The sequence below is a fragment of the Heliconius melpomene genome, chromosome 8, assembly GCF_056956725.1.
Source record: "Heliconius melpomene rosina isolate 202511_hmr_F chromosome 8, ASM5695672v1, whole genome shotgun sequence".
In the NCBI taxonomy this organism is placed as follows: Eukaryota; Metazoa; Arthropoda; class Insecta; order Lepidoptera; family Nymphalidae; genus Heliconius; species Heliconius melpomene.
Genome location: NC_140396.1, coordinates 6,595,884 through 6,615,332, shown reverse-complemented (window position 1 = coordinate 6,615,332; position 19,449 = coordinate 6,595,884). Strand labels below are relative to the sequence as shown.

The 19,449-nt window shown below is 31.4% G+C and overlaps 5 protein-coding genes across 5 annotated transcripts; 4 read left to right on the top strand and 1 right to left on the bottom strand.

Moving 5' to 3' along the window:
- Positions 1–269: 269 nt before the first annotated feature.
- mRpL40 (mitochondrial ribosomal protein L40) lies at positions 270–1,951 on the bottom strand. The gene is made up of 5 exons (XM_085189273.1): positions 1,784–1,951; positions 1,611–1,703; positions 1,285–1,455; positions 964–1,162; positions 270–454 (listed from the first exon to the last, which is right to left on the bottom strand). The coding sequence occupies exons 1-5, from the start codon at positions 1,816–1,818 to the stop codon at positions 335–337; spliced, it is 618 nt and encodes a 205-aa protein (XP_085045399.1). The 5' UTR covers positions 1,819–1,951; the 3' UTR covers positions 270–334.
- A 2,477-nt stretch (positions 1,952–4,428) lies between these two features.
- Positions 4,429–10,507, top strand: LOC146536937 (5-hydroxytryptamine receptor 1A-alpha-like). The gene is made up of 4 exons (XM_085189271.1): positions 4,429–4,771; positions 7,375–7,509; positions 7,913–8,062; positions 8,845–10,507. Exons 1-4 carry the CDS (start codon positions 4,564–4,566, stop codon positions 9,744–9,746), a joined length of 1,395 nt encoding a protein of 464 aa, XP_085045397.1. The 5' UTR covers positions 4,429–4,563; the 3' UTR covers positions 9,747–10,507.
- A 1,674-nt stretch (positions 10,508–12,181) lies between these two features.
- LOC146536936 (carboxypeptidase B-like) lies at positions 12,182–15,270 on the top strand. The gene is made up of 7 exons (XM_085189272.1): positions 12,182–12,328; positions 12,882–13,091; positions 13,340–13,436; positions 13,908–14,216; positions 14,299–14,392; positions 14,628–14,804; positions 14,920–15,270. The coding sequence occupies exons 1-7, from the start codon at positions 12,258–12,260 to the stop codon at positions 15,225–15,227; spliced, it is 1,266 nt and encodes a 421-aa protein (XP_085045398.1). The 5' UTR covers positions 12,182–12,257; the 3' UTR covers positions 15,228–15,270.
- An 856-nt stretch (positions 15,271–16,126) lies between these two features.
- On the top strand, positions 16,127–19,173 carry LOC146536934 (carboxypeptidase B-like). Its single transcript, XM_085189506.1, has 7 exons — positions 16,127–16,234; positions 16,559–16,768; positions 16,946–17,042; positions 17,324–17,632; positions 17,880–17,973; positions 18,233–18,409; positions 18,703–19,173. Exons 6-7 carry the CDS (start codon positions 18,268–18,270, stop codon positions 19,008–19,010), a joined length of 450 nt encoding a protein of 149 aa, XP_085045632.1. The 5' UTR covers positions 16,127–16,234; positions 16,559–16,768; positions 16,946–17,042; positions 17,324–17,632; positions 17,880–17,973; positions 18,233–18,267; the 3' UTR covers positions 19,011–19,173.
- On the top strand, positions 16,164–17,993 carry LOC146536935 (carboxypeptidase B-like). The gene is made up of 5 exons (XM_085189643.1): positions 16,164–16,234; positions 16,559–16,702; positions 16,946–17,042; positions 17,324–17,632; positions 17,880–17,993. The coding sequence occupies exons 1-5, from the start codon at positions 16,164–16,166 to the stop codon at positions 17,991–17,993; spliced, it is 735 nt and encodes a 244-aa protein (XP_085045769.1).
- Positions 19,174–19,449: the final 276 nt, after the last annotated feature.

Genomic DNA, 19,449 nt, shown 5'->3' with positions numbered 1-19,449 from the left:
CCACTCGCGATCGCTTTTTGCAAATGGCTTTTTATTTTACAACTATTTGCATTATTTTTATTTTACAACTATGGCATTTTATTTATTTTGTTTGAAAAAAGAACTTTTTCATTTTTAGGAGAAAAATCTTTTTTAAAATTGTATTAGGCTTTTATAGAATAGTTAAAACTGTGGTTTCATTTAATGTATCACTGACACTTCCACTCTGAATAAACACTTACACTTACAATGCTTAAAAAGTAAAATTTACTGGAAAAGAAATACATATACAAAATCAAATAAATGTTTAATTTAATATAATTACACTACAAAAAATTTATATAGCATTGTTTTGTTATTTTTCACCCCATTTCTTGGATATATCGACATATTCACCATCTGGAGAGTCATAGTTCTTGATAGGTGGTGTTGAATAAGTGCCATTAATAGTATAAGGTATTAATTTTAAGTCAGGCTGAAAACAAAATGTTATTTTATTAGGTAAAATATTGAAAGCATTGTTTATTTGGATTCATACTAACTCCCACATAAATCAGGGGAGACAAAGGGAACCTTGTGCTGTGGCACCCTGTCCACATTCTGTTTAAATTTTAAATATTGTGGCCGAGTGGCCGAATTGAAACTGAATACTGCATTTTGTGTATTTTAGATACATACTAAAAACTTTTTAAGAACGTTTAAGAACTACAAAAATTAAAAAATGTAATATCACAGTTATTATTATCTTCATTTATTGCTTACATAAACTAATTCATTCATAGATATGAAAATTATGGTGGTATGACATTTAATACCTCACTGTATAGATAAAGTGCTGCATGAGTCGACTAATGGTACTCATATCACCAATCAACACACAGTAACTTAAATTCTGGCAGAAATCATAGAATTTAGTGTCTTAACACTGGATTCTATTCCACACTGCTATATGTGGGATCAAAAATTTCAAATATATACACATACCATAATTGCTTCATTATACAATTCCTCAGATTCTTCATAAAGCATATCTAAAGCTCTCCTTTGAGCCGCCATGATTCTATCAATTTGTGCTATGTTAGCCATATGCTCTTGCTTTTTATACTTCGACCACTCTTTAAAGAGTAAGGCTCGCCTTTCATTTTCTTCTTCTGATAAAACAACTGCAGGCCTTTTACGTTTACTTTGGAAATTAGAATAGAAACATGATAAGAATTGTTGAAATTAGTAAAAATAATATAAAAGCGTTAATGGAACTAAATAATAATTTCTTTATAAAGATTAAAAATATTTTCATTTTCTTACCGGAGCTGATCTAAAATATGTAAAGGTGGTTCCATTTCTTCAATAGGTTTAAGTTGCCTTGCATTTTTTTGCAATCTCCTGATTTGTTTTTCTATTTTCTTCCTTCGCCTATCTTCACGAGCTTTTATAATAGCTGGATCTATCTTCTTCTTCTTCTTCATAGGTTCTGCCCTGAAATTAGATAATTCAGAAAATGTCAGTCTCTGATGGTATCATAGTTATTTATATATTTTTATTTACATCAAACGATATATTATTATAATAAATGCTTTAAACTAGTAATAATTTAAAAGTAATCTTTAAACATATGTATAATAAAATCATACCATAATTGGTTAGTAAGCTTAATTTGTACAATAGCAGATGTAGCAATATTTCTTGTATTTATCGTTCCTTTAGATGTCGCATTTATCGCCAAGCTAAAAATAAAAATATTGTCACAAAAGAGAAATAGAAGTTTTAATAGAGGTTATCTTCTAATCATTAAGAATATGATTACCGTGAAAACTGACTTAAGAGTTGTAAATTAAACATTTTTAAATATATGTGAAATACTAAAAAAGTTTCATTTACTTTCTACATATATATTATAATAACGAAAAACGAATTAGTTTAGTATTTTGAGAGCAAATAAACTGTCTTTTGACAGTTCTTAATGACGTTTGAGTTTGACAAATGTCAAAATGTTTGCCTGTGTATAGATTTTTTAAAATAATATAAAATATATACCTTCACATTCTACTCTAAGGTATCGTAATTTTTTTATTTGCATTAAGTTGATTTTGTTATGAAAATAATCGTTTTATCGATTAAATAGTGACACACTTGAGATTGGAGAAACGAAATTATATTTTGTGAAAGGTAATAATCAAAATCATAACCCTATACAACAATTAGACACTGTAGCATAATTTTATTTATAATATTAATTTAAATAACTAGTAGAATCTAGCCAGATTTACCCTCGGCTTGTTCCACTAATTAATTTAATGTTCCACTAGTTGATTCCTGGTCGTTTTGCTTGTTGTAATGGTAAAAAATAATAATAACATCGATTATCCATGTATACTTTTTAGGACTTATACCAGTACTTCTTAGATTACACGCTTGTGTTAACGCTAAACGCGATGGTTGTAGGCTTAGTTCCCACTAAAGGGAAAGAATTATTTACTATTTTCCTTTTCTCGCTCAAAAAGACAAACAGCAGCGTTTAATTACGCCACTTTTAGATAGAACACGTTTTCCGTAGTTAGAACTAGTTTTTACTAAATGAAATCAGATAAAAACTAGTTCTTACTGGACAACACGCGTTTTTCCGAAGCGATTCAGTTAAAACTATTCATCGTAAAGAAAATCGTACGTATCTAATTAAAAATCAGGACTATCTTATACTAGTGAATATTCACAGCATTCAACTTCACGTATTATTATCATTATAAAAACCTTCAATTGAATTTTTTTTTTTTGCCTAATATATTTTTTATTTTAACTTTTTATTATTTTAAATTAGTGAGGTAGCTACTTTAAAACCACTTGTAGAATTTTATTAGATAAAAATAATATACCTACTGATTGCTGTATTTATAACAAACAATACTTTTTAATTTTTACAACAATACTTTTTAACAGCCTTAAAATGTAAAAAAAATAGGAAAACTCTTATTGAAATGGTTGTCTTATCCATAATTATATGATATATATTAGTTTTTTTATGTTATATTGTACATTATTAATTGATTGCTATTTGCTATGTCGATAAGGTCGCAAAAAATATGCAAATTATATCACATATCTAATATATTTTTTATTGATATTTTTTATTGATAAGGTCAAATCTGTGTAATATAATTATCTATTGAAATATCCTGTAGAAGGAAGGTTTTTTTTTATTTAGTTATTAAATTTATAAAAAGAAAATAATGCCATCCTATATTAAAAAACAATATTTTTCAAGAAAACAAGGAGTATTTAGCCTGCTAGGTTCTGTATATTTATTATAATATTTGAAATACTTATCTCTAATACACAAAATATTTAGTATTCTCACCTTAACTTAAACATATTTTTATACATTTTCAATTGTAAAGCCTCTTTCGGGATATTTACTAATCACCAATTTCCAAAATTCGGCGGAGAGTGGGGAACGGAAGTGTCTTAACACTAGGTTCCCAGTTACCTCTACATCCTCTGCTATATGGGATACAGTGTGAGTTTCCCAATTTTATGTAATTAGCCTTGAAACTCTCAGTGATCATGTATGATTTACATTATAAGAAGTCTCAAATAATAAACACTAAAAAAATTACAATATTTTTTTTATTTCTCATACTTTTCGACAAAAACATCCTACAATCTAACCTTAATCTGACAATTTTTATTTCAATTGTGAAACGGGAAACCCCCACCTTATAGTACCTTTGTAACAGATTTGAACTGACGCACTGCACGTACGAGTACATAGTACATACATATTATAAAAGTTAAATTTGTATTCATTATGCAACGTCGTTATATTGTCTCTATATAGCTATAATAAGTAATGAGGATTTATAACATAGTAAAGCACGATTACTACTTGACTCTAATGGTTCAGTGGATTTAAGTAAACAATATATATAGACGTGATATAGTGGACGATTAATCTTACTTCGGGTAAGAACAAAAAGGAATAAATAGGCCCTATTCCATCTATATTTACTTAGCAGTATTTTATAAATAATGGATATTTTACCTATTTAAAGATATAGTTTACTTTCAAAAACTCTCTTATAGCTCATTTAGGTCGCTAATTGCCTGAACACGATGGTCGTAGTTTCAAAGAAACAGGACCGTGTGTGGATTTAAAATATTTTTGTTTCTCTTTTCTACTTGACTAATAAATTTGTCGCTGGATTCTAACCACAGGTTAGCTAGTAGAGTGAATTAACACTAGATTCTTTCTTTACAAACGTTCCAACGTCAGAAAGTAAAAATTATAATTACCTTTATTTATTCATATTTATTAGTAACAAAATAAAAAAAATAATAAAACACAATATATAATAATTTGTCAAAATATAAACTTAAATAAACTCACAAGGATCTACAAAATGCAAATTTTCTCATTATAATAAACAAAACTTAACCGGACGAGGATAAACCTCATGGTGCGCAATGTTTGTCTTCATCTCATTCCGCACCAAGAAACGATGGCGTTGAAATGTGCCAACGGAAGAATTCATTTAATAGTAAACATAAAAACAAATTAGCTTCTCGCTCGAAAACTCGTTTCTAATAATAATGGAGTGGTTAGAATCAAACAATAATATAAGTGTTGCTAATCTAACCAAGCACAGTGGTTCTGGTTTCCTCGACTTGTTCGAAGTGTATAAAGCGAAAGAGACCCAACAGTTCGTGATATATCAAGCTGTAGGATACATTTTTGGTACTATAATATTTTTGAGCAATCTCACCGTTGTTGTATCCAGTGGCCTCATATTAAAGAAAGGTTTGTTGAAATATTTTTTATCTGTGTAATGAATATATATTTTTTTATTTACTTTGTAATTTAAATCGTTTTTTTTTTAAATATGTAATTTGATGTGCATGACAGTAGTTTAATAGCCTAATCAATTAAATATTAATAAATAAAATATCAAGTTAAAAATAAACTTAAATCTAAATAATCATTATAAAAGTAATTGATATTAGATTATTTTATTTATATATTTTTTTTGAAAATTTTGAAATATATCTTATTTAAATGATGACATTATAGATAATTTAAATTAAAATAACCAACATATTTTCTTTAGAGGGTTTATTTTCTTATTAACTATCTCTCTTCTCTTAAATAACTGAAATATACAGACCTAGACTGTAAATTATAACAATTAAACTTAGTCAAGTGATGCTGAGGAGCATGATAATCAAGACACATCCAATGACATGCATTTTTTAAATTAATTACATCCTTAATAATTAAAAGTAAAATATTTACATTTAAAAGGTTTTTGTAAAATCATTAAAAATCATATCAATTGTATGTATAACATGAATTCTAGTTAAAACAAAGCAATTCCAACCTAGTGCTAAGACTCTCCGTTCTCCGTGTTTTGCCCAAATTAGTGACATTACGTGTTAAATTGTGTAACTCAACGTCATGTCCCTTCGCAGGGAGGAAAATTAAAATAATTTAAATATAATGATTTCCTCGAAAAGAATTATTTCACCGCCATCAACAATCACTTGTACATACTTATATGTATATAATATTACTATATACAACTATTTTAGCTATTTAAAACACATTAATAACAATACTTGCAAAGTATTGTCATTAAAAACTATTGACACGTTCGGAACGCCATTATTAAAGAACAAAACCATAGAAACTGCTCGTTTAAGAAAATTTATTAGTATTCTGTGATAAAATGAAATAAATGATAATTTTTTATTTTAATATTACAGTAATACTGAGAAATGAGGCCAGTCTATAAGCGCGACAGGTTGTGGGTTCTATTCCCATTCGAGGAAATGAAATATTTAATAGTTTCGTTATCTCTAACAAAAGTTCTCTCGTTCTAACAAAAGCTGTGAAAAATATATGCTTGAAATGCTCTCAGAGCTATAAATCTCTGTTTCAGAACTCCCTTTAACTATTATCAATCTCTATTTCATGCCCCATTTATAATTGACAGTCTCTTACTAATACATGCTAATAAACGTCTAAATAAAAGGCTTCCTCTACGGTATATTAATGTAAATAGTGTTTCCTGGAAGAGATGTCGTAATTAATTTACAAAGTATATTTGTTTTGTATAGTATAAAGAATTTATAGATATCGCAACTAATTAAAGGCGAAGGCCGTTGTATTTATCATGATATTATCGATGTAAATAATAAAGAAAATTGCCGTAATAAAAAAACGAATGATATGCTGCTAAGAATACTTTTAACTAACATGGCTTAATTTACCTATTTATGTTTTTTTTTTAATTAATTAAATATCATCATCATCGTCAACAGCCATCTTTTGTCGACTGTTAGACATAGGCTTTTCCCAATTCTCGCCACCACACTCGAACCTCAGCTTTTCGGACCCATCCTCTTCCCGCCAACCTCTTTATGTCGTCGGCCCATCTGGCAGTATCCAATTAAATATAATAGAGCTTAAAAAACACGATATTAAGTTACACTCGTAAAAGTTAAAAAAGAAGTGGTTCTGCACTCTATCTAAATAAAACGTTAATGGCTTCCAGTTTCCACATCAAACTCTCATGAGGCCAGTAGTGGCGCAGGGACACAAGCGTATGATATATTTTAATTTTATTCTCTTTAGTGGCGAGGCAAAGCGCGACGTTGACCTCCACCACTCAACACGCAATGCCTCTTATCATTAGACTAGGCTTCCTCTGCATACAATGAAGCTGTATTTCTTACGTGTTTAAGCAACAATTAGAATGTGACCTACAGATTTTAAGTTAAGTCAACAAATATTAGCAAACATTAGACATAATTATTAGTTTAAATATTATTTCAGTCGTGTGACTGTTATTTGTATTGTATTGGTTCACGGACACAAGCAGAATACCTAAATATTAAAAAGTGAAAATAAAATTAACACTGTACTTGTTTTCTTATACACGACACTAATAATTCTTCTTCTTCCTGGCATTAATCCCGGATATTGCCAAGGTCTGCGTTCCCACTCAACCTACTCCACTTTGCTCGATCTTCAGTACAGAGGAAACATGTCTAATTTAAAAAATATTTTTTCGTCGTGACGCAGGGACACAAGGGTGTGACTGTAACGTGATGGTTATGGGTTCGATCCCCAGTCGAGGAAACGAAATATTTACTTAAATTTATATTTCCGTTTCTTCGCTCTGGTATCGAGATAAAAAGCGCGGCGTTGAGTGCCGCTGCTCAACACGCAATGCCTCCAGAATTCGGCGGAAAGTGGGGATCGGGTTGTCTTAACACTGTTTTCCCTCTACCTACCATGCTATGTGCGGGATACAGCGTGAAGCTGATAAAAAAAATAAAAATCAGTATAAAATACTCTGCGAAAAATGTTTTTATTACTATAATAAGTAAAATTTGTTCCAGCCCAACAATGCAAAAGTACATATTTGCTGCTCGGCAACGTGTCCCTCGCAGACACTATTGTTGGAATATCTATTATTTTTGGAGTCACCCTGGATAATCCTATGAGCTCTAACCCATTGTGTATATTTCAAATAGGTGAGTCGAGGATTTTTATTTTTTTAAATAATTTATTAAACTTCCTTGTTATGAAGCTGAAAGAAAATCAATTGGGAACCTAGATCATTGAAAAGGGAAAACCTAGATCACTAGGAATACCTAGTATCACTCACTTAATTATCACTAAGTTTTTAAGGCACCAATTGAAAATATTCTACATTATATTAAATGTGAAAATAATATATCTTTCATCATATTTTTTAACTGGCCTCAGTTGATGAAAAATATATTATTTTCTGTTCAGGTACCATAAGTATTTTCCTTTAAATAGGCGAATAATATGAAATTGAAATTCTTTCTCATTCTGTGTAATACAAAATATATAAAAAATCCTTATATTAAAAAGAATTTTAGGATTCGCTAAAAAAGTATTTGTTTTCAGGTATGCTGGTATGTCCCGCCATGGTGTCGATATTCAGTGTGGGCCTCATAGCTGTGGATCGTTATATTTACATATTGCATGGACTTTACTATCAGAGATGGTTTAGTACAACAAAAGTACGGATTGGCATCCTTTGCATTTGGTTGATAGGTAAGTTTATATAAAAATACATTTCTAGCATAATTTTCAAATGAACATGCAAATTAAGAAACATTACACAATAGTTCAGGGGCGTGCTACTGTAAACGCTACAGACTATGGGTTCGATTACCACTCTAGGAAACTAAATATTTAATATTTTCATTGCCTCGCTCTGATAACAAGGCATAGATTGAGTTTCGGGATTCAACACGCTCACACGCATGCATGGGGAACGGAAGTGTCTTAATGGGAACGCAGTGTCTTAACAAGTGTCTTAACATTGTCATAACTTGCACACTCTATTTATAAATATATACCTAAAAAACTTAATTAACACCTTTATACACGTTTAGTTGTTATCGTCATATTATCAGTCTGTTATTAAGTCTATATATAATATATCAGTCAGACATCGAATTCCATATCTAATTACACTATGTAACAAATTAAACTTTAGGATTTTTAACATAAAATAATAATCTTAGTACACTGTGAATATCTTTAAATATAAAACTCCTTCATCACTCAGTGGCTGACAGACAACGCACAGACGAAACTATTGGACTTAGTAAGATTTAATTTGGCATATAGAGGGGCTATTAATATTAAATGTTGGGGAGCAGTACTGTAAGCAATGATATTTCGAAATACCTTCGGGAGCTGGAAAGAAGAAGATTTTCCAGTTTAGGTCTAAAAGTCCACCAGTCAACAAACAAAATTGCAGACAAGGGCTAGTATGCTATAAATAAAACTAGCAGTATTGGTAATATGTAATTTTAATATTGTTTCAGGTATAACACTAGGATTTTTCCCAGCATTCGGTTGGGTGAATACTGAGTTGAAGAATGCAAGGTGTTATTACGTATCTCTATTTCCTGGAACCTTAATATTACTTAATTCTTTTTTAAGCATCATCCCTATTATACTCGTTGCTGTTCTCTATACTATAATTTTAATAAAAGCCCTAAAAAATGTTAGGGAAATAAAAGCTTCAGTGAAAATTGTCAACTCAAAAACAAACAGCACACCTGAACTTAGAATATACAGAGGAAATGGTCATCATACAAAAAATACACAATCTGTCAAAATACCTATATCAAAAAATTCTGATTTAAAACGTAGCGTCTCTTTCAATGGAAGTTCTAAAAAGGAATTCGAATTTAACCCAAACAAAATTAACATCATATTTAAAAGCAGCGATAATCTCGACGGTACAGAAAAATGTAAAAAAAATTCTGTAACATTTCTAACAGATACGGAACGCCAAAACACTTATGAATCTAATATTAGTATTTATTCGATTAACTCAAGTGTACCTGACCAAACCAATACAGAGAAGAGAAGAGAAACACGGAGAGATTTAGAAAATGGTAAAAGAAAAGCAGCTAAAAAAGGGCCAAACAAATGGCGAGCAATTATAATAGTAATGTTAACGACGGGTAGTTTCATATTCACTTGGATGCCATATTTCATAGCTGTTATATTTTATGTATTGTGTCAAGAGAAACTCACAAGCACCAAGTGCATGCACTTGCGTATGCTGCTGGGTGGACCTCTGGGTGCACTAGCTTTTCTCAATAGCATCCTAAACCCTTTAATATATGCCTGGTGGCATAAAGGTTTCCAAAAATCCATCAAAATGTACTTTCGGAAATATTTCTATCGCATCTTCCAGAAAGATGTTCTAAGATAGATCTAAGATATATCATAATTTTAATGATGACTAAGCTCTCTTATAATTTTAATATAAGTTTTCTGCTCACATTTATGGTTGTAATTCGCATTTTTTGAAGTATCGAAATAATTATGACTGCCTACCTCGACTATTTTTAGCTGGCTAAGTATGTACATATGTACGAGATGATGTTTTACACACTACTAATGTATAAAACCAGGCAGTATTGAGATCCAAGTTCACCAATAATAGCAGAGCTGTTCCACATTGAGGTCAGTTGTGACGCAGGGGACAAAGTGTGGCTGTAAACGCGGCTGGTTTAGGATTCAATCCCCATTCGAGAAAATAAAATATTTATTTAAATTTATATTTTCATTTCTTCGCTCTGGTGACGAGGCAAAGCGCAGAGGCATTTGGCGGAAAGTGGGGAACGGCTGTCTTAACACTAGGTTCCCTCTGCCTACCCTACTTTGTGCGGGATACAGCGTGATATTGTTCCACATTGAAATGCTGACTAAGCATTAATTGTACTATTGTATGTATTTATTATACAATTACGAAAAAACAGAGAAGGCTGTTGAACTAAAACCTGGATGCCTTACACAGTATTCTCTCCAGTGTCCACTAACAAAGTAAAGCTGACCATTTTATGTTAAATAGACTGCAAGATATATAATTATGCACTAAAGAAAATAATGATAACCAATAAGTTATAAGAATATTGATAAATTGTATTGTTTCTATATTTAATTACACTAGTCGTAATAAATTTTATAATTATTTAATTTAAAATAAAAAAATAAATATATTTAATTGTTTTTTATTGATGTTTCACGCCTATTAAGCAATATAAAAGATAGTAAATACAGACTATATACAGGTATTAAACAACTACCAAATTAAGATATACCTGACATTATTTCCGAATCCTGAAAATAATATAACATTCTACTTTAGGACGGTTATCGTTCTTAAGGCAATTCGTACAATAATCGATAAGCGATGCATTAAATAAAGAGCATAAATATTAAATAATCCATGATAGCGATATTTATAAACTTTTGTTTACAACAGAACTTCTAGTCTTTTCTAATGCGACAAATTGTATCATCGGATGCGGACAACTTAAGGCAGGATGGCCATAATGAAGATTGGAAGCCATTTTCTGTTTTTAAGGAGTTATAGTGGGAGATAGGGAGAGACTTCAATTGACCTTCAACACACGTGTCGATATACAGTATTAAAGATACTGGAGAAAGGTCACGTAAAAAACATGAGGATCCCTCGGAGGGCAAGTGTGAAGAGGCTGAGGAGAGTGGACGAGGCGAAAGAAGTTTGGTAGAGACTGCAGCGTTTGGCGCTCTCTTCTCTCTGACTACCCCAAAAGGGATACACCGTGATAGCAATCTCTCTTGCCAAATGATAATTCTTAGCAATTATCTTCTTTGGAAATTTGTAAAAATCTCCCTACAGAAATGCTAACAACATAAATAAGTTGTAACAAGCGTATAATAATTTCGACGTAGCTTGATTGAAATGAAGATGGTTTCCAAGAGGTACGGGTTCCCGCTACATTAAAATTTTTACATGTTTTCTAAAAAGTATTTTTCTTTAATGAGTGTAGAACAACACCCTAAAAATGTAAACACAATATTGATTTATTTTTTTTATTTTATGAACAAAACAAACAAATAGAATACAATTTATGTTAAGATTTAAAGATTTTTACATAATATTTTTGAAGTAAATGTTCAAAAAAGTTTTACGAAAAATATTTCTGAGGCCGGACTCAAGGTAATATTCACGGCCGCTAGCACGTACTATAGGGTACATCTCTTCTCTACATATTCTATGTCCGAAAATTGGACGAAAAGTAAAAGGATAGCTTTCTCCAAATTGACTATAAAAAAAATTGTAGAGACTTATTAAAAAATATATTTATAAATTACTTATTGGTAAAGGTTATTAAAAGGATATTTTCATTTATATATTAACACTTAAAAATTACATTGTGTGTTTTTCCTAATTAAAACAAGTGTGTTTTTCCGGAATATAATAAAAGTATCATCTTTAAAAATATTTAACCCTTAGCACTCTACGCTATTATTATCATTATCTAATTACATCACCTATCCTTGAAGTATGTTTTCAAAGCGACAGACGACATGAGTCACAATTTTTCTGTTTATAATGTAATATCCTCTTCAACTTAACTCGAAATTAAAACAATAAAACCATTTTATTCATTCGTACATTTTATTAAATAGAAAAAGATAATCTAAAGAGCCTCATTGCTATCGATTATAGCTTCTTTTGCAATTAATAATAATTAAAGATGTTAGAAACAAACTAACTAATGGCGGTATCTTCATAGATATTTTTATGTAAAAAGATAATAAAAATTTATAATTTGTCTGCCATAATTTATACTGAATTAAGATTACGATAAACTTGTAGATTATCTATAATAAAAAATATCCACCGTTGCTAATTACTAAAGCCGACATTTGTAAGTCCAGTACCACTGATATGGCTCGCTTGATCGCTTGCCTTGTTCTCTTTGTGGTGGCCGTTCAGGCTCGCCATGAAAAATATGAGGGGTAAGATTGTTATTTTTTTTTTTCATTTATATGAAAGCTATACATTCGGCAAAAGCTAATAATTCATGAGATTACCATTCTAGCTTGGTCTAATAAATTATTAAATATTGTTGAAAAATATAAAAATTTACAGTTTACTATTCTAATAACATTAATAATCTTTATATGTAGAAATCAAATTCAATAAGCTTCATGCTGTATCCAGTACACAACAGAGTAGGCAGAGAGAACGTAGTGTTAAGACATACAGTTCCCCACTTTCCGCGGAATTCTGGAGGATAAATACAAATATAAAATAAAATATAAATTGAAATTAATATTTCATTTCTTCGAGTGAGGATCGAACCTACAACCAGTCGCGTTCACAGACACATTTAGTGACTCTCCGGCCTCATAGGTAAAGCTACTTTCAATATAATTTTGCCATGTAGGTATATATATTTTTTTTATATTTATAAATGCCACGAAATAATATATTGGCGTCTCTATTCCGGGAATAGTTAAATAGGCAAGTAGTTATGAAAGTTGTAAGACATTATATTTATTTTTTAAGCCACCTTCTCTACCGTGTATGGGGATTATCAGAACAAATTGCCTCCTTAGAAGCCAATTTGGACATCTTGTCAGCGACGCCCGCTGCTTTATCGGCTTCTAATAAATTAGAAGCTTTGATAAGGTTATCTCCTGAAGAAAGAAACCACTGGCTGCCATATTTCAAGAATAACAATGTGGGATACAAAAAAATCTCAGATAATCTTGCTAGGTGAGTTTGAGACTTAGAAAATGCTATACTTTTATGATGAAGATTTTAAACTTGCCTAAAATAGGAAATTACCTGTTCAAGCTTTAAGCATATTATATTCACACTAATAAATATCTTTTTATTCTCAAAGTTCTACATGTCATTTAATATCTATTATTCTTAAATACTAGTGGCACTTTGAATTTTTATACCAAATCTTATCTAATAGCACAATTTTATTAAAGATTTTTTTTTTATTTTTTTTTCAGTATACTCAGAGCTGAAGATGTAATGAATGGAAGATCACGACAGGCTAAGAGTAGCAACAGTTCTATTTCATACGATGCCTATTACAACAGTGAAGAAGTAAAAAATATTCTTCTTTAATTTTTTTTGCTATTTTTTAAATTTTTAGAGTGTTCCTACAAAAAAGATTTTTAGGAAACCTGCACCTGCACCGCCCAAGCATCATGCTTAACTGCTACGTCAAAAATTTTATATAGAGATGAGAGAATTCCGACGTAGCTTGATAATAATGTAGGGTTTAGTAGTTAGAGCGCTTGGACGGTTTCCAAAATGCGTGGGTTCAAGTCCTGATTTCAAATTTATATTCGTCTCGTAAAAATATATTTATCTATTAGTTATGACCGACAATATGTAGTGATTATGTTGTCTCATCATCAAAATTGATAACAATTTTATTTAAATAATATAATTAATTATTTTATTTAATCACACATTTTACTACTAAAACTGTAAACTAGTTGAATTCTTTATAACTAGTAAGAAAATATTAAAAAACAAATATCATACTATAAGAGATGAAAATTTCTACAGATCTTCAATTATATAGACGAAGTGGGCGCCAAACATCCTGACATAGTGACAGTCATTAACGCAGGACTGAGCTATGAGGGGCGCCAAATTAAGTATGTGAGGATATCCACCAGCCGTTTCGAAAACCTTCGCAAGCCTGTTATTGTCATTGACGCTGCTGTACATGCGAGAGAGTGGGTCACGACTCCTGTAGCTTTGTACATAATAGACCAGCTTGTGAGTGGAGATCACAAGGAGCTACTAGATTTAATTGACTGGATCATAATCCCGTTGGCTAACCCCGACGGCTATGAGTACACCATAAATGAAGTAAGTCATTTTCATATTAAAAAAAAATCCACACAATTAATTGTACCAATGTTTTATAGAAAACACTGATTTAACTTTACAGGATCGAATGTGGCGCAAAACTCGTTCTAAGAACCACGAAGGTGCTGAAGAGTGCCCTGGAGTGGATGGCAACCGCAATTTCGATTTTTACTGGGGTAAGTACAACGATGTTGTATGGTAAATGGTAATATTAATTTGAAAGAGGTGTTACGTTTTAAGTTGTTAAAACTATGCTTTCATTCAAAGAATTATTTTAAAGACACCTCAGTATATACAGCCTAAAGGCTGTTTGACTATTAATTTATCAAATTAAACTATCTTTTAAACACTTCTTTTCTATAATTCAAATTATTACATTTCTTTCTAAGCAATACTTATGAAAATTTACAGGCACAACAGAAGCCTCTAAAAACCCTTGCTCCATTATCTATGAAGGACCATCAGCATTCTCCGAACCAGAAATCCGTATAATCAGAAATGCCGTGCTCTCTAACTTGGATCGTACCAAACTTTATATTTCCTTACACAGTTATGGTAACATGTTATTATATGCCTGGGGTAACAATGGTTAGTATTATTTTGTTTCTTATTAAATTATTTACATTTTGTTTAAATTTGCTCATAAATAAGCTGAAGTAAATATTTACTTACCTATACTTACCAATACTTCTTTTATTTACAGGTACTCTACCATCAAATGGTTTAATTCTACATCTGGCTGGTATTAGAATGGCGACTGCCATCGATGAACTCAAACTGGATAAGGCACAGCCTTACATTGTTGGTAATGCTGCCAACGTCCTTTATTACACAAGTGGAACTTCCAGAGATTGGACACGCAGTGTGGGTATTCCTCTAACTTACACGATGGAGCTGCCTGGATATGAATATGATTTTATTGTGCCACCTTCATACATTAAGCAGATCGTAGTCGAATCTTGGGCTGGTATCGCTGAAGGAGCGCGATACGTTCTATCCATATACGGTTAAATTTCAGTCGAATTATTAAATAAAAAATACATATAAATTTTAGTTTTTCTTAACTACTCTTTTTTGAAAGTTTATTTCTCTCTTCATTTAAGTAGGTAATATAAATTTATACAATAGTTATATTTTATTTGTTTTAGGTGAGATAACGCTTTTTATTTTTCTAACCCTGTTTTTCTTAATTAATTCATACACCGCTTGTTAAAAATATTATTTTGCTTTTTGAATATTATTGTTGTATACGTGAAAGTATATAAAAAAAGTAGGCACTGTACCTATAAATATATAAAATATGTAAAAAAAACATGAATATACCATTTTTATTTATTACCATGAATACACACATTTACAACTATTATTCAGTATAGTTCATTCAGAATTTTAGGTAATCAATTAACTATTATCATATTTAATCTTCTAAAGAAAATAATTCTCTAATAGTAATCGATTATCCACTCAATGTGTGCTGCAGTACTGTACTGATATGCATTATACAGTACTTCTTGGTCAAATTAGCTTATTTTTATACGACTTTTGTAAAAGAAGAAGGACATTAATTCGACTGTATTTTTTATGTTTGCTACCTCAGAATTTTCTACTGGGTGGACCGCTTGTTCTTTTTTAATTTGAAATCTGCTGCTTTCCAAAACCCTTTTAATTTAGTCCATTCTTAATAATGCTATCGATGAGAAAAACATATGTCTTAAATTTGGCTAGTTTACTGCTTGAAATTACTTTTTTTTTATTAAAAATCATAATATATTTTTTATATTTATTTTACGTTCAGAGCCACCATTAGAGATAGTAAAAAATTTAAATTCTCATTCACATACTAATCCATATTAAGATTATGTCGATTACATATTGCTGAATCACTTGTGATGACAAAGTTGAATTTATTAAATTCTATCGCCAGTTCAATTTCAATTTTAAGCAGGTATGTCACGCTTGTTCACGTGCTTAATCCTCTTCGCGGCCCTCGCTCAGGCTCGCCACGAAATATATGAAGGGTAAGAATTTGATTGTACATATTTTGTCCAGCTCCTTGCTGTATCACTCGTATAGCATGATAAGCTGAGGGAGCCTAGTGAGGGAGATTTAAGACACTCTGCTGCCCACTTTCCGCCAAATTCTGGAGCTCAACGGAACTCCACGTTGCGGCTTGTCGAAAAGTGCAGGAGAATAAAATGTATAGCATACACATCGTATTTTCTAGTTTTGCTTGTACACGGAGTGTCTTAACACTAGGTTCCCTCTGCCGACACTGTTGTGTGCGGGATATAGCGTAAAGCTGATTTTACATGTTAATTTTAAATAAATATATATTTTTAAAGGCATTTCTTGTACCGAGTATGGGGATCATCACAGCAAATAGCTTCCTTGGAAGCAACTTTCAACTTCCTATCAGCGAAACCCGCCGCAATATCCGATTCAGGAAAACTCGAAGTTTTAATAACACTATCACCTAAGGAGAAAGTGTACTAGTTAGACTATTTCAACACGAAAAATATAGGACATAAGCTGTTATCCAACAATTTAGCGAAGTAAGTCAATTCAAATTTTAGTTTGCTATAAGGTCTTTTTATAACTTGTTTCTAAACTTAGCTCTTTCTTAAATATTATTTAGGCATAGTGATATAACAAAAACATGTAAAACAATGTCATCAAGCATCTACATAATTAGAGAAGTAATTATTCATTTTACAATGTATGTATAATAGAATACTCCGAGCTGAAGATGACTGGAACACGAGGTCTAGGGCAGCTGTCGATGGTAACGCCACTATCACTTTTGATGCATATTACAACTCTGAGCAGGTGAAATATTTGTTTTATTTATATAAGTACTGTATAGGTACAAATACGATATAATAGATTTAGAAGTATTTGTTTCTTTTCTTCAAAGTCCATATTTATTGCAAAACAGGCAAAGACAAAGAATCTCTTCCCCACCCATTAAAACCATAGTATTTTATCTATAACATTCAAAAATTGCAAAATATTGAATTATTAGTTCGAACATTTATCCAAATGACATGACGGCGCCAAAAAAAGACTATGCTTTTGATTTATTTAATGTATTAATTTGTGTTTATTAGATTTTCAAATACATTGACGAAATAGGAGAAAAACACCCCGACCTCGTCACAGTCGTCAATGCCGGACTAAGCTACGAAGGTCGCCAAATTAAGTACGTGAAAATTTCTACCAGTCGCTTCGAAAACTTCAGCAAACCTGTCGTTGTCATTGATGCAGCTGTTCATGGTAACGAATGGGTGACAACTCCAGTTGCTTTGTACATAATAGACCAGCTGGTAAGCGGTGCTGATAAGGAGCTAGTAGATTTAATCGACTGGATCATTATCCCTCTGGCTAACCCCGATGGCTACGAATATACAATAAATGAGGTAAGATCGCCTTCAGAGATTGAGACCTACTCATTATGTACGTGACTTACAATGTAAACAATGAAATAAGGAGATACTGTAAATCTGGTCTAATTGGGGTTGTTGCGTAATCGGTAAAATACGTTTTTTTTTTATTTAATAATAAAATTAAAATTGGTTAATATTCAAAACAATTGTAGCTTATAGTAATATTCAAAATAATTTCAAATTATAATATTTTTTTATTTAAATACTTTATTGCTTGTAGGACCGTCTGTGGCGGAAAACTCGATCTAAATCTCATATTGGTGCCGACGAATGTCCTGGAGTTGATGGAAATCGTAATTTCGACTTCTTCTGGGGTTTGTTATTTTTTTTATAAGTGTTACCTACTATATTCTTTTTGTTTTTATTTTATAAATTATATACTTTTCTAAATTAATCGACATAATAAGTGCTAAGTAAAAAGTAATACTTGAAAATGACCTAAGATGTTAGTCCTTAGTTTTCTCACGTACCTACTTTTACATCTGGCAAATTCGATTTAATTTAGCATTTTGTTAGTATATTTTTTAATACTTATATGTCTTATCAATTTTTGATACGTACTCTTCAACACAGGTACACGAGAAGCTTCAGCGGATCCTTGCTCAATTATGTATGAAGGACCATCTGCTTTCTCTGAACCAGAGATCCGCATAATCCAAGATGCTGTGTACTCTAATTTGGAGCGTACGGCCTTATACATTTCTCTACACAGCTACGGCAATATGTTCTTATATGCTTGGGGAACTAATGGTACGTTTTGTTTTCACTTTTATAGATTTTTACATAGCTTCACGCTTTATCCCTAACGGGGTAGTCAGAGAGCACGGGGAGCCAAACACGGTGTACGGTCTCTACATACCTCTTTCACCTCGTCCACTGTCATCAACCTCTTCATACATGCCCTCTTCATGCTTTTTACGTATCCTTCCTCCAGTATCTTTGATACTGTGTTTTCGAAGGTCAACCGAGGCCTCCGTCTACCTCACTTACCGCTTATCAAGTTTATTCAAACAAACAAACTAAACCCTAAGAATAATTTACAGGATCACTCCCCTCAAACGGCCTAACCCTTCATGTGGCTGGTATACGAATGGCAACAGCAATTGACAAACTGAAGCTCGACAAGGCACCACCGTACATTGTTGGAAACGCAGCCAACGTGCTGTACTTTTCTAGTGGCACTTCCCGAGATTGGACCCGCGGTGTAGGGATACCTCTGACTTATACCATGGAACTACCTGGATACGAATACGATTTCTTAGTTCCCCCTTCGTATATTAAACAGATCGTCACCGAATCATGGGCAGGCATCGCTGAAGGAGCACGTTTCGTAATTTCTATGTACAATTAAGTGTTAGTCAAAATACTTATTAACATAACTACTTTTTTTTTCTTTTTTTCTACTTTAAGACTAATCAAGTATCAAATATTTAGCTTAGATGTAAAGTTCATCCGAAATTTTCCGTTCCATTTTTGTACAATTATTAAATAAAAGAATGGTGCTGTTTTTCTCATTGTTGTCGTTTAGAGATATTGCTAATTTCCTTAAACTTTAAAGAAAAAAAATAAATGAATCATTTTGTTACCATGAATTTAACCTCAAATAAATTCATCATGTAGTAGGAAAATTGGTAATAAAAGCAGTCCGTACTTAATTGAAAAACTAAAATACTTACATACTAAATCTATAATGAATGGTGTACGAAGCTGTAATTTGGCGCGTATGTAGGTTCGTTGAAATTGTAGAAAAGATTTCTAGGAGAACGAGGAAAAAATGGTTTTAGATATAA

Coding starts and splice junctions, on each gene's coding strand:
- LOC146536935 (XM_085189643.1), top strand. CDS start 16,164: ATGTCACGCTTGTTCACGTGCTTAATCCTCTTCGCGGCCCTCGCTCAG. Junction 16,235..16,558: donor CGCCACGAAATATATGAAGG/GTAAGAATTTGA, acceptor ATATTTTTAAAG/GCATTTCTTGTACCGAGTAT. Junction 17,043..17,323: donor CATATTACAACTCTGAGCAG/GTGAAATATTTG, acceptor TGTGTTTATTAG/ATTTTCAAATACATTGACGA.
- LOC146536936 (XM_085189272.1), top strand. CDS start 12,258: ATGGCTCGCTTGATCGCTTGCCTTGTTCTCTTTGTGGTGGCCGTTCAG. Junction 13,437..13,907: donor CCTATTACAACAGTGAAGAA/GTAAAAAATATT, acceptor AAATTTCTACAG/ATCTTCAATTATATAGACGA. Junction 14,217..14,298: donor ATGAGTACACCATAAATGAA/GTAAGTCATTTT, acceptor TTAACTTTACAG/GATCGAATGTGGCGCAAAAC.
- mRpL40 (XM_085189273.1), bottom strand. CDS start 1,818: ATGTTTAATTTACAACTCTTAAGTCAGTTTTCACG. Junction 1,163..1,284: donor CATATTTTAGATCAGCTCCG/GTAAGAAAATGA, acceptor TAATTTCCAAAG/TAAACGTAAAAGGCCTGCAG. Junction 455..963: donor TGTATAATGAAGCAATTATG/GTATGTGTATAT, acceptor TTTTGTTTTCAG/CCTGACTTAAAATTAATACC.
- LOC146536937 (XM_085189271.1), top strand. CDS start 4,564: ATGGAGTGGTTAGAATCAAACAATAATATAAGTGTTGCTAATCTAACC. Junction 4,772..7,374: donor TGGCCTCATATTAAAGAAAG/GTTTGTTGAAAT, acceptor AATTTGTTCCAG/CCCAACAATGCAAAAGTACA. Junction 7,510..7,912: donor ATTGTGTATATTTCAAATAG/GTGAGTCGAGGA, acceptor ATTTGTTTTCAG/GTATGCTGGTATGTCCCGCC.
- LOC146536934 (XM_085189506.1), top strand. CDS start 18,268: ATGTATGAAGGACCATCTGCTTTCTCTGAACCAGAGATCCGCATAATC. Junction 18,410..18,702: donor ATATGCTTGGGGAACTAATG/GTACGTTTTGTT, acceptor AATAATTTACAG/GATCACTCCCCTCAAACGGC.